The sequence below is a fragment of the Entelurus aequoreus genome, linkage group LG16 (genome assembly GCF_033978785.1).
Source record: "Entelurus aequoreus isolate RoL-2023_Sb linkage group LG16, RoL_Eaeq_v1.1, whole genome shotgun sequence".
In the NCBI taxonomy this organism is placed as follows: Eukaryota; Metazoa; Chordata; class Actinopteri; order Syngnathiformes; family Syngnathidae; genus Entelurus; species Entelurus aequoreus.
Genome location: NC_084746.1, coordinates 16351200 through 16366126, shown reverse-complemented (window position 1 = coordinate 16366126; position 14927 = coordinate 16351200). Strand labels below are relative to the sequence as shown.

At 40.3% G+C, this 14927-nt stretch overlaps 1 protein-coding gene across 3 annotated transcripts in view; it reads right to left on the bottom strand.

The window, feature by feature from the left end:
- Positions 1 to 362: 362 nt before the first annotated feature.
- The window catches only part of LOC133630644 (small conductance calcium-activated potassium channel protein 2-like), a 164359-nt gene continuing 149794 nt past the window's right edge, over positions 363 to 14927 (bottom strand). For all 3 annotated transcript variants that reach the window (XM_062022252.1, XM_062022249.1, XM_062022251.1), the window contains exon 8: positions 363 to 2122. In XM_062022252.1, the coding sequence (XP_061878236.1) occupies positions 1817 to 2122 (306 nt within the window). In that variant the 3' untranslated portion in view covers positions 363 to 1816. The remainder of the gene's footprint in view (positions 2123 to 14927) is intronic.

Here is a 14927-nt window from a genome sequence, read left to right as displayed (position 1 = left end):
GAAGGTCAGTTTTGTAGCTTCTGTAACGAGCTAAACTGGTTTCAGATGTGTGAACATGACTGCACAAGGGTTTTCTAATCATCAATTAGCCTTCTGAGCCAATGAGCAAACACATTGTACCATTAGAACACTGGAGTGATAGTTGCTGGAAATGGGCCTCTATACACCTATGTAGATATTGCACCAAAAACCAGACATTTTCAGCTAGAATAGTCATTTACCACATTAGCAATGTATAGAGTGTATTTCTTTAAAGTTAAGACTAGTTTAAAGTTATCTTCATTGAAAAGTACAGTGCTTTTCCCTCAAAAATAAGGACATTTCAATGTGACCCCAAACTTTTGAACGGTAGTGTACTTACATCATGCATATTGCATGTTTTTGCAGTGTTGGTATTCATCTTCCTATGAAAAAACAGCAAATGTTTACATTTTAAAATACCGAACCAAAGAGGAGAGAAACCAATTAATTGTTCCGCACCCATCAAAGTTTCTTCAGCACTTTTATTTGCGTCCTTTTAGAACGGTTTTCTTAGTCGTGGTTTTCCTTCACCGTCATATTTTTTTTAAAACAGGGAATGCATTACAGAATCACATTTACTGCAACTCTTCTAGGGGCTATAAAAAAAAAAGAAAAAAAAGAAAAGAAAAAAAAAAGAAAAGGAAATGTCCGTGAAAAGAGAACCGATAAAGAAAGGCGACAAACAAATTGAAGAGTGGACATAATTAGAGAAAAAAAAATCATCTAAATTCAGCAAGCCATCCAAGTAACATCATGTTCCACTGTCAGTTTTGCACAGAACCATGCAAAGGGGGCAGGGTGGTGTTATTTTCTTCTTTTTCTCGCTCTGGACCATTTACGCCGGCCGCCCTCAAGACACGCCATTATCTGTCGAGCACAGGGAGCTCCAATTAGCGGTGCCGAGACAGGTGCACGCCACCTTTCCATTGTTGTGTTCGGGTGTGCAGCACCCGGCCAAAAACATACAACGCACTCTGAGCATTCTCCTTTTTTTTTTTCTTCTTCCCCCACCACGGTGTTAGTATAAATAGAAAAAGAAACAGAAGGGGAAACAAAACAAAACATGTTGCGTAATGGAGGCAATGTTATGCATCATTTTAAAGACGTTTTCTTTTGAATTGTCGGAGAGGAATGTATCTGAAAAGGGAATGCAATGCTGTATTCAGACTGTTAACATCGTAAAAAAGCTTCGGAAATTAGTAATTAAATAACCCTCTACTATTTATACATTCAGGCACTGAAAAAATCACATGTCAGTATGGAACTAAAAAAGATAGTCGCTCTGGTGTTTTTCCTCGAGAGCAAGGAGGCCGGAACCCTTGAAAGTTGGCAATTGTGTAAAGTCTTCCGCTTGAGGTGCGAGTCCCAAACGCCGACCTCCGGTTCAGCCTCTGCTGCGGCCTTCGCCTGCCAGACCTGTACAGGAAACCCAAAGTTTTGTCCGGACCCGTCGCGGTTAAGGACTCTCCGGTGTGATAGCCAGCTCTCACCCCAAGCGACCCTGAACTCGGTCCAATTTAAGGGCTTTTACAAAAAAGCTAACTTGAACAGCCATACAATGGCTAAAACATAAACCATACCTCTACTTTATCTCGGCTTTTCAGTCTTTTTCTTTTGTTTCTTTTTTTGTTTTTCGGATGCACTTGGTTTTTTTTTTTTTCCTCCTCTCCGTTTCTCCGATCCGGTCCTGCGCTGAAAGGCTCAGTCACAGGGGGGGAGAGGAGTCGTGGTTCGGGAGGGTAGAGAGGGAAGGGGGCGGGGGGGAAAGGATGGATCCGTCGGATGGATCTGGAGGTTATCCGCTATCGGAGGAGGTGTGTGGTGCGGTGGAGGGGGAGCGCCGCCTGCGGGTGGTGGACGTCCAGGATCGCTCCGAGCGCTCCGAGCGCTCTGAAGCTAGCGACGCGGGCCGAAAGCGGTGAACGAAGCCGTCCAGGAAGTCCTGCTGCTGCTGGGTTATGGCTTGGGAGATGAGGCAGGGCAGCGCCTGCAGGCTGCCCGTCACCGAGTCCAGCTTGTCCTCCAGTGTGCCGATGCGCTTGTCCAGCTCCTCGCTGCGCTCCTGGAGCTCTGACACCAGGTCGTACATCACATTCTGGGTCTGGGTAACAACACAGAATTGGAAGAATGTTATTTCGATTCAATCTAATATCCGTCGCAGCCAGACTCTTTGGGGGTAAAAGTTGACATGTTTGTGAGTGGATCCTTAAGTCCATCCGGCATATGAATGTTTATATTCAACTTGGAGAAAGCGAACCACCAGGTAAATCAAGGAGCCTTAGTCGGACATTCGTAAGTGGACTGGATTAGCTCTCTCACGAGAAGAGGCTATGAATTCAGACTTCGGAATGCAAAAGTGATAGCCCTATCCTGGAGGAGAGACTCCTTGTCTATCTTCACGCCAACTTTTAAGGTAAGTGGCGGCATGGCGTAGTGCACATATGTCAGAGTCAAGGCCCGCGGGCCGGATATGGTTTTTTACGGCCCTTGGGATGATCTTGATTTATTATTAGAACCGGCCCGCAGACCGCAGATCTTTTACACGCACCAAGCGGATGCCGGTCCAAGGTTCCGAAAGGGGGCGAGCGGCCCGCCGGGACGCGCCTGCCGGCCGAAGGGCTGCAGCCCGGCCGTCAGTCGCGGAGCCCGCCGTGCCACGCGCGCCAAGGGGGCGGGCCGAAACCCGGCCCCGAGGCCCTGAGACTTCTGCTTTGTTTCCCCAAACCGCGCGTCACCGCCGGGCCCGCACCACCGTCGGGCTGCAGCCCGAGCGTCGGTGGCGGAACCCGTCATGTGCCGCGCGCGCCAAGCGGAGCGGGGGGGTCAAGCGGGCCGAAACCCGCAGGCCACCCCCTCACCACGAGGCCCTGAGACTTCTGCGTTTGACCCCTACGCGCGGCCCGTCGGGACGCGCCCGCCGTCAAGCCACGAGGGCCAGCCGTCGGGTCGCGGAGCCCGCCGTGCCACGCGCGCCAAGGGGCGGGCCGAAACCAGCGGGGGGTTTCGGGCACCCAACTCGCCTCCCTCCCACGGAGGGAGGAGGGGGGTTTAATGTGAACATTACTGTGCAATCACATATTTAGAGTTTTTACTCAATTCAAGTTTAAAAGTTAAAGTTTAATATTTGTTTTCACTGCATGTTACTTCTCCTTAAACAAAGTGTTGTTTTTGATTTATAGATTTTTGCACTTTATTTTATTGTATTTCAATTTAATTATATTTTAAAAATATTTCAGTTGAGTGGATGATAGAAAATTGCTATTATTGTTTTTTTCTTTGAAGTAAATTTAGCCCACTTTTGCTAAAATAGAAAATATAGGCTACTGATGGTGCCTTGAATACCGGTTTCTTTCATTTAATGTTCATGTTATGGGGATTTTTATATAAAGGAAATTTGTCTTTTGTGTCTGTTGAAAATTAAAGATTACTGACAGAGCCATAAGAAAATATTGCTTTATTTATCTGATCATATTGGAATATATTTGTTAGGTTTTCAGTAGGTTCAATTAGGTTCACTAGACTATATGCGTCATTTAAAAATTTTTCAATGAACATTCGAACAGTCCGGCCCTCGGCTTGTAGCTAAATTTTTTATTTGGCCCTCCGTCCATTTGACTTTGACACCCCTGGCGTAGTGGGTAGAGCAAGTCTGGGTAACAACACAGAATTGGAAGAATGTTATTTCGATTCAATCTAATATCCGTCGCAGCCAGACTCTTTGGGGGTAAAAGTTGACATGTTTGTGAGTGGATCCTTAAGTCCATCCGGCATATGAATGTTTATATTCAACTTGGGGAAAGCGAACCACCAGGTAAATCAAGGAGCCTTAGTCGGACATTCGTAAGTGGACTGGATTAGCTCTCTCACGAGAAGAGGCTATGAATTCAGACTTCGGAATGCAAAAGTGATAGCCCTATCCTGGAGGAGAGACTCCACGTCTATCTTCACGCCAACTTTTAAGGTAAGTGGCGGCATGGCGTAGTGCAGGGGTGGGCAATTAATTTTTACCGGGGGCCGCATGAGCTACCCGAGCACTGCTGGAGGGCCACATCGACAATATTTCAATTAAATTTTGCTCAATATTATTTTTGATATATACCGTAAGATAAATAATAATAATAATAATAATAATAGTAATACTTCAACATAGTGTGTGTAACAGCATTCCATGACTAATATATATAAATTAACATTAATAATAAATGACAGTAAAATAAGCACACGTATGACTGAGGAGTCATAGTGTAACTTTGTGTGGTGTTTGAGTTGTCCGACTTTTTGTGTGGCCTTAAACGCACCAGTGGTTTAGTGCTATGCGTGTTGGTGACAGATGACAAGTTGGTTTTGGCCTGGTTTGTACGGCAGAAAATGACTAGTTTTTCGAGATAGAATTGTTTTACTCATGTTTTTGGTGTGGTTATGTCCGAATATAAACAGTTTTGTTCAATAAAGTGATCGATATAATTCCTGTCCTCGAAGCATCTCGATAGACGTTACAATAATTGAACGGTGTTCAATTGAACGGTGTTGACGAACACCGTTAGGGCCGCTTGTTGTCACTGTCACTCAAAGTTGCATTGCAAAATTACATAGAATAAATATGTTTATTTTGTTTAGAATTCAGATGGGATTTGATTTGGTGCGCGGCATATATACTTGCTGCGCGCAGCGGACGCTTGAGCAGTGCGCAATTGCGTAGGCACGCACCTTAGGTGAGGGGACGTTGCTTTGCAGTTCATGTGTTGTTGAAAACACGGCATTCCTCATCAACTTTTCTCTTTTTGGCGTCTCGGGTGTAAACCGTGCATCACTTGTCGCTGCATGTGCACCTTCACTCGCAGGTTACACACGGACACACGCCCATAAATAATACTTTTCAAAATAAAAGCAGCACAGTTGTATTGCGCGCAGGACATAGATGTTTTTTCAACTTTATTTTGTAATTGCAGTTGTTCACATTCACTCACAATCACGCATACGTCCACACGGAAGTAATACAAATAACGATTTTCAAAACAAAAGCAGCACCGTTGTATTGCACACTCGACATAGATACTTTTAAAAATGTATTTTGTAATTTATAATTGGCCTCACGCGGGCCGGACAGGGACGCACAAAGGGCCGGATGCGGCCCGCGGGCCGCAGAATGCCCAGGTCTGGCGTAGTGGGTAGAGCAACCGTGTCAGAAACCTGAGGGTTGCAGGTTCGCTCCCCGCCTCTTACCATCCAAAAATCGCTGCCGTTGTGTCCTTGGGCGGGACACTCACACCGGTGAATTGAATGATGAATGATAGGTGGTGGTCGGAGGGGCCGTTGGCGCAAATTGCAGCCACGCTTTCGTCAGTCTACCCCAGGGCAGCTGTGGCTATGAAAGTAGCTTACCACCAGGTGTGAATGAATGATGGGTTCTACATGTAAAGCGACTTTGGGTACTTAGAAAAGCGCTATATAAATCCCAGTTTTGTGCCCAAGGGACTGATTTTATTTAACACTATAGTATTATTTATACACCTATAGTGATCACAGAGACAGGTTGTTTTTGTGTTACTGTATATATTTGTTTTTCTGAAAAATCCCACTTAATATACTTTGGGTAACAACAGTCAATATTTTTTTATTTTTTTTATTTTTTTAGGGGGGTAACAGTCAATATTTATTTATTTATTAGATTTTATTTTTTTCTTATATAATAAAAGTAAGCTTTTGTTAAACCAAATATTGTGTGTTTTTTTCCATATACAACAACCTATCTGGACTCGATAAGAGAATCGATGAGGAATCGGTTCGATAAGAGGATTCGATAATAGGATTCGATAATAGGCTCGAACTCGATAATTTCTTATCAAACATCATCCCTACATACAGGTCACACTGAGGGTGGCCATCTAAACAACTTTAACACTGTTTCAAATATGCGCCACACTGTGAACCCACACCAAACAAGAATGACAAACTCATTTCGGGAGAACATCCGCACGGTAACACAACATAAACACAACAGAACAAATAAACCAGAATCCCTTGCAGCACTAACTCTTCCGGGACGCTACAATATACACCCCCCGCTCCCTCCCCACCGCAACCCCGCCCACCTCAACCTCCTCATGCTCTCTCAGGGAGCTACCCCAGGGCAGCTGTGGCTATGAAAGTAGCTTACCACCAGGTGTGAATGAATGATGGGTTCTACATGTAAAGCGACTTTGGGTACTTAGAAAAGCGCTATATAAATCCGAGGTATTATTATTATTATTATTATATTATGTTCTACATATGGTGAATGTTTATATTCAACTTGGAGAAAGCGAACCACCAGGTTTAAGTAAATAATGGTTGAGCCCGTAATAAATCAAGAAGCCTTAGTTGGACATTCGTAAGTGGACTGGATTAGCTCTCTCACGAGAAGAGGCTATGAATTCAGACTTCGGAATGCAAAAGTGATAGCCCTATCCTGGAGGAGAGACTCCATGTTTATTTTCACGCCAACATTTAAGGTACAACCTACGGAGGTTGTTTTCCGGTCAATTACACATGAACATCTCCTTACATGGTCATGTTGTGCTGTCCTGACTTAGCACACACACCCAGAGACAGAAGGGAGGAATATAAAAACTGATGGTTTGGCTTCTCCAGGTTAGGAGTACCTCATTTTTTGACCTGACCTCCTCCAGGAACTGCAGTCCTGTATAATGACGCTTGCTTGTAATAAAGCAACTGTTTGGTTCAGTAAAGCGTCTCCGACGTCTCTTTTGATCCAGCCACACTGCCGTGTCACCCTTCGGTCCGGACAAGGGTGACAAGACCAGAAATACACATCACCTTCTTTGTCATATTCTTCAGCCAAATGGCAAGTACCCCACAGGAAGATTTCCAAAAAGTATCTTCCCGTAGAACCCGCACACCTCGAACTGACCGACTAATGTCCACATATTTTATTTTTGTTGTGGCACCATCTTGGTCTTCTAAAGTGGAACTGCAATTTTTTTGGAATTTTGCCTATCGTTCGCAATTGTTATGAGAGACATGACGATGGATATATTTTTAAAAAAAAAAGCATTCTAAATATTAAATACATGTAAATAAAAGTCTGCTTACAGTGGAATGAATGGGAGCTCCTCTATTCTGCCCATAAAATCCGATAAAAACGCCAAACAATACTCCATTTACATTTGGTGACTTGAATATAAACAAGTATTAGTGATATTGTTATTATAAGTGCTAACGCAGACAAACTATTTATAGCGACGCCGTGATCACTTCCTGTGTGTCTATGTTTACATCATCGCGTGGTCTGCTGCTTCCTCGCTTCCTGTAAGTTTATTCTAAATCAAAAATCATGCCTCTCACCTAGATAGTAGATGGCTGAGGATATAATCCAACAAGTTGGGACACTTTGACAGCCAATTTAGACCCGGAAATGGCAACAATGACACAAAAAGACGCTTGGTTTCACCCTCCTTTTTCTTGGTGAGGATTATGAGTCATTCTTCATTTATGAACATCCTAGCAGTCTGCTTCCTAACGACAGCAGACCTTGTACAGTAAGTGATGTTTTATTATGTTTGTTGTCCCCCATGAAGTCTGCAGTGAGTAATAATCAGTGATGAATAAAAAAACAATTGAAATGAATACTTAATACTTAAAATGTTCAAAATAGGTAAATATCTAATGTTATTATAAATTTTCCTACATTACATATATACTTACATCATGTATATAAAACACTAATGGAGATGTTTGGAGGTTTTTTAAGGGCTATATAGGCAGAATTGAACGGCTCCCGTAAGCTCTATTGTAAGCAGACTTTTGATCGCATTTATTTAATATCTGGCCTGCTTTTACCGTATCAACCCTCGAGGATCCTGAGGTCCTCTGGCACTGGCCTTTTAGCTTGACCAAATACCAGAACAAAGACCCACGGTGAGGCGGCATTTCGCCACTGTGGCCCCCACCTGTGGAACAGCTTACCAGAGAGCCCCAGGACTGCAGAGAGCGTTGAACTTTAAAAACAAAGGCTAAAAACTCACCTTTTTAGGCTTTTTACTAATTTGTTATATTATTGGGTTATTCATATTTACATTTGTTTTGTTGTATGTATGTTTTGTGCTGTGTATATGCATACATACATATATATGTATGTGTATGTATATATGTAGTATATAACTATGCATATATATAAATATATGTACGTATGTATGTATATATATATATATGTATGTATATATGTATATGTATATGTATGTATATATGTATATATTTATATGCATATGTATATATATGTATATATTTATATGTATATGTATATGTATGTATATATGTATATAATTGCATATGTGTGTATGTAGAGTATATAGTATAAAACGTGATAAAATATATGTACATGTACAATGTTAATTTAAGTGCATGAAAAGTGCTATATAAATAAAGTTTGATTTGATTTGAATATTTAGAATGCATAAAAAGAAAATCCATCCGTCATCATGTCTTTCACAATGATTGTGAACCACAGTCAAAATCCCCCCCCCCCCCAAAAGTGCAGATCCCCTTTAAATAAGGTGGTATGCACCACTTTTCAATTGCCCACGCAGCCTTAGTAAATCACACGCAACACTCCCAATAGTACACGCTATTTCATAAATTGCACACGCAGTTTAGCGCTTGGTATTTGGATCTTAGTAAATCGGGCCCAAAGTGTTTATGCCATGGGCCGACCCTGGACGAAGCTTGGAGAGAAAAATCGGAATCAGTGATGGGCAAGCTACTTGTAAAGTGTAGCGAGCTAGACTACAAGTTACTCTCCAATAAATGTAGCTAAACTACAAGTTACTCTCCATTAAATGTAGCTAAACTACAAGTTACTCTCCATTAAATGTAGCTAAACTACAAGTTACTCGCCATTCAATGTAACTAATCTACAAGTTACTCTCCATTAAATGTAACTAAGCTACAAGTTACTCTTCAATAAATGTAGCTAAACTACAAGTTACTCTCCATTAAATGTAGCTAAGCTACAAATTACTCTCCATTATATGTAGCTAAGCTACACGTTACTCTCCATTAAATGTAGCTAATCTACAAGTTTCTCTCCATTAACTGCAGCTAAGCTACAAGTTACTCTCCATTAAATGTAACTAAGCTACAAGTTACGCTCCATTAAATGTAACTAAACTACAAGTTACGCTCCATTAAATGTAGCTAAGCTACACGTTACTCTCCATTAAATGTAGCTAAGCTACAAGTTACACTCCATTAAATGTTGCTAATCTACAAGTTTCTCTCCATTAACTGCAGCTAAGCTACAAGTTACTCTCCATTAAATGTAACTAAGCTACAAGTTACTCTCCATTAAATTTAACTAAGCTACAAGTTACGCTCCATTAAATGTAACTAAACTACAAGTTACGCTCCATTAAATGTAGCTAAGCTACAGGTTACTCTCCATTAAATGTAGCTAAGCTACAAGGTACTCTCCATTAAATGTAACTAATACAATCATGTGTGCTTACGGACTGTATCCCTGCAGACTGTATTGATCTATATTGATATATAATGTATATATTGTGTTTTTTATGTTGATTTAATTAAAAAATATATATATATATTTCTTGTGCGGCCCGGTACCAATCGGCCCGGTGGTTGGGGACCACTGCTCTAAACTAACGCCAAGCTACTGGAAAATGTAGTTAAGCTACGTAGCTCAGCTCCATGTAGCTTGCTACTAGGGGTGTGGAAAAAAAATCGATTCGAATTCAAATCGCCATTCTCACGTTGTACGATTCAGTATCGATTCTCATTTTTCCAAAATGTTTTTATTTATTTTTTATTTTTTACTTTTTTAAATTCATCAATCCAACAAAACAATATTATCAACAATAGTATCAATATTAGTGACCATTTCAACATAGCGGTGATTAAAAATCCCTCATTGACATTATTATTTGACATTTATAATTAAAAAAATAAATAAATTTGAATCGAATGGTGACCCCAATAATTGATATTGAATCGAATCGTGGGACACCCAAAGATTCGCAGCCCTACTTGCTACTGCCCATGACTGGTCTGGATGCAACTCAAAGGTTATGTAACAAAACATATGCAAGTTAATTACTGCCCTTTTTGATAATAATAACAATAATAACAGGGCCTTATTGGCTTGGACACAGGAACAAGTCTTAACGTCGACTCACAGCCAAATAAGTCTTTTATATAATTATTTGCTCTCATTCCAAAAGGTGACTCGGGGAGACGAGAAGACGCGCGAGAGGGAGGAGGCGTGTGATTTCGGCAAGTCAGCAAAGATTTTATCCATCTGCCGATTTAACAACCGGCTTCTCCATTTATAGCCGGAGCGGCTCTTTAATGTCCCGAGTATTAGCTTCACGCTACTCATTCAGCTAATGAGAGCCTTTGGAACTGTCAACGCACGCTCCGCAGCGTTTCCGCACGTGTTCCGAGCAGGGGTTGCTTCCGTGCCGCAATAACGTCTCACGCCACGTAACGCCGTCTCTGCAGAAAGAGCACGGCGCACACGGCCGGATCAGATGGTAGAGCGCATTAGGAGGAGGTGGCCGTGCGTGACCTTTAGAAACACACCCGCTGGAGTGGAAATGCCACCCGCTTCAAAGCAGGCGGCAGACTGGCACCTCCCTTTGAACCGCGTCTCTACTCGCCGTCTGCGGCAACCCCTGACCATGCTGCACGCCGGTGGGATGCTCGCTGTCTTGGAGAACGTGCGACTCGCGCGGGCACGGTTGCTATCGGCAACGTGGCGACTTTTTTTGGTATTTTTTTAGTCGTGGTGTGACGTACACTTCAGTCTTCATAGTCGGTGATGTCATCTCCCAGTCAGAAATAGTTAGAACAAGCCAAAACATCGAGTTTTAACCGCAATTATTGTGTTTTTACGTGATCTGTTGGCATAAGGAATGTGTATTTTAGCACTCATATTTAAAGTTGTATTTCGTATCATTGATGAAAAGTAGGGATGTCCGATAATGGCTTTTTGCCGATATCCGATATTCCGATATTGTCCAACTCTTTAATTACCGATACCGATATCAACCGATACCGATATCAACCGATACTGATATATACAGTCGTGGAATTAACACATTATTATGCCTAATTTGGACAACCAGGTATGGTGAAGATAAGGTCCTTTTTAAAAAAAATAAAAAAATAAAATAAGATAAATAAATTAAAAACATTTTCTTGAATAAAAAAGAAAGTAAAACAATATAAAAACAGTTACATAGAAACTAGTAATTAATGAAAATGAGTAAAATTAACTGTTAAAGGTTAGTACCATACCATACCATACCATACCATACCATACCATACCAACTTTATTTATAAAGCCCTTTAAAAACAAGCACAGTTGAAAAACAAATGGGCTGTACACCACAAAGAAATAGAGGCAAAGGACAGACTAAAAAATAACATTTAAAGGCCTACTGAAACCCACTACTACCGACCACGCAGTCTGATAGTTTATACATCAATGATGAAATCTTAACATTATAACACATGCCAATACGGCCGGGTTAACTTATAAAGTGACATTTTAAATTTGCCGCTAAACTTCCGGTTCGAAACGCCTCTGAGGATGACGTATGCGCGTGACGTAGCCCGGCGAACACGGATATGCCTTCCACATTGAAGCCAATACGAAAAAGCTCTGTTTTCATTTCATAATTCCACAGTATTCTGGACATCTGTGTTCGTGAATCTGTTGCAATCATGTTCATTGCATTATGGAGAAGGAAGCTGAGCAAGCAAAGAAGAAAGTTGTCGGTGCGAAATGGACGTATTTTTCGAACGTAGTCAGCAACAACAGTACACAGCCGGCGCTTCTTTGTTTACATTCCCGGAAGATGCAGTCAAGATGGAAGAACTCGGATAACAGAGACTCTAACCAGGAGGACTTTTGACTTCGATACACAGACGCCTGTAGAGAACTGGGACAACACAGACTCTTACCAGGATTACTTTGATTTGGATGACAAAGAAGCAGACGTGCTACTGTGAGTATGCAGCTTTGGCTTCTAAACATTTGATCGCTTGACCGTATGTGCGCAACTTTTTTTTGCGTATGTACGTAACTATTTTAAAATATATAAGCTTTATGGACCTTGGGTTAGGTGAACGGTCTTTTGGGCTGAGTGATTGTGTGTGTTGATCAGGTGTTTGAATTGTATTGGCGTGTTCTATGGAGCTAGGAGCTAGCATAGGAGCTAGGAGCTAGCATAACAAACACGCAGGTGTTTTTATGCAGGATTAATTTGTGGCATATTAAATATAAGCCTGGTTGTGTTGTGGCTAATAGAGTATATATATGTCTTGTGTTTATTTACTGTTGTAGTCATTCCCAGCTGAATATCAGGTACCGTGAGTATGCAGCCTTGGCTGCTAAACATTTGATAGCTTGACCGTATGTGCGCGTCACGTACGTAACTTTTTTAAAATATATAAGCTTTATGAACCTTGGGTTAGGTGAACGGTCTTTTGGGCTGAGTGATTGTGTGTGTTGATCAGGTGTTTGAATTGTATTGGCGTGTTCTATTGAGCTAGGAGCTAGCAGAGGAGCTAGGAGCTAGCATAACAAACACGCAGGTGTTTTTATGCAGGATTAATTTGTGGCATATTAAACATAAGCCTGGTTGTGTTGTGGCTAATAGAGTATATATATGTCTTGTGTTTATTTACTGTTGTAGTCATTCCCAGCTGAATATCAGGTCACCCCCGGCTCTCACAGCATCTTCCCTATCTGAATAGCTTCAACTCCCCACTAGTCCTTCACTTGCACTTTACTCATCCACAAATCTTTCATCCTCGCTCAAATTAATGGGGAAATTGTCGCTTTCTCGGTCCGAATCTCTCTCACTTCATGCGGCCATCATTGTAAACAATAGGGAACTTTGCGTATATGTTCAACTGACTACGTCACGCTACTTCCGGTAGGGGCAAGCCTTTTTTTTATCAGATACCAAAAGTTGCAATCTTTATCGTCGTTGTTCTATACTAAATCCTTTCAGCAAAAATATGGCAATATTGCGAAATGATCAAGTATGACACATAGAATAGATCTGCTATCCCCGTTTAAATTAAAAAAAATCATTTCAGTAGGCCTTTAAAACAGAAATAAAAATACACATTGAAAAAGCAAATATAAATGACCCTAAGAACAGTTTGTTAGATAAAAAACAGTTTAGTACTATTAGTGGACCAGCAGCACGCACAATCATGTGTGCTTACGGACTGTATCCCTTGCAGACTGTATTGATATATATTGATATATAATGTAGGAACCAGAATATTAATAACAGAAAGAAACAACCCTTTTATGTGAATGAGTGTAAATGGGGGAGGGAGGTTTTTTGGCTTGGTGCACTAATTGTAAGTGTATCTTGTGTTTTTTATGTTGATTTAATAAAACATTTTTTAAAAAAAACGATACCGATAATAAAAAAACGATACTGATAATTTCCGATATTACATTCTAAAGCATTTATCGGCCGATCTCTAATGAAAAGTATTTTCAACTCAGTTCAATAAGTGCCAGTGCAAAAATCAATAAATACAAATATAAATAAAAGCCCTAAAATGTCACCTGACCTTAAGGTGATATGATCTAATATATATCACAGGTGTCAAACTCATCATTGTTGTGAAAGCTTGGAAATAATGTGCTACAGTATAATACTTAAGGCCTGATGCTAAAGCAGGGGTCCCCACACTGTTTGACTACAGGGGGCAACATTGGGTAAGAAGAATTAGAATTTTATAAATATATACAGTATATGTAATGTATGTCACTTTTACATGTATATATATATATATATATATATATATATATATATATATATATATACTAGTGTTGTCCCGATACCAATATTTTGGTACCAATACCAAAATGTATTTTGATACTTTTCTAAATAAAGGGGACCACAAAAAATGTCATTATTGGCTTTATTTTAACAAAAATTCTTAGGGTACATTAAACATATGTTTATTATTGCAAGTTTGTCCTTAAATAAAATAGTGAACATACTATTCAACTTGTCTTTTAGTAGTAAGTAAACAAACAAAGGCTCCTAATTAGTCTGCTGACGTATGCAGTAACATATTGTCATTTATCTACCTATTATTTTGTCAAAATTATAAAGGACAAGCTGTAAAAAAAAAAAAGATTAATCTACTTGTTAATTTACTGTTAATATCTGCTTATTTCCTGTTTCAACATGTTCTATCTACACTTCTGTTAAAATGTAATAATCACTTATTCTTCTCTTGTTTTATACTTTACATTAGTTTTGGATGATACCACACATTTGGGTATCGATCCGATACCAAGTAGTTACAGGATCATACATTGGTCATATTCAAAGTCCTCATGTGTCCAGGGACGTATTTCCTGAGTTTATAAACGTAATATACATTTTTTTTAAACAAAAAAAGATTTTGTGATGCTAAAAAATATTGATGTAATCAAATCAAATCAAATCAAATCAACTTTATTTATAAAGCACATTTGAAATTTACCACAGGGGTAGCCAAAGTGCTGTACAATGGGCAGGTTAAAAATAATACGAGAACCGAGCAAACACAACACAAGACAAACAGAACACGATAAAAAATAAATAAATAAAATATAAAAACATAAAAACAGGTTCACAGCATCATAGTGGTATCGACCAGATACGCTCCTGTACTTGGTATCATTACATGGCATTTGTTTACATTGTGACGCCGGTGAGCTACGGCGTGTAGTGAAGCATGTTTAGCTATTCCTCGTCCTGCTGGGATGATACTTGTAAGAAACGTACTTTATTTGTTGCCATGGAGACCAGGATTAGTGATTTAGAAGTAGCTGCCCACTGCGGATGGACGTTAGCCGCTAGCTAGCT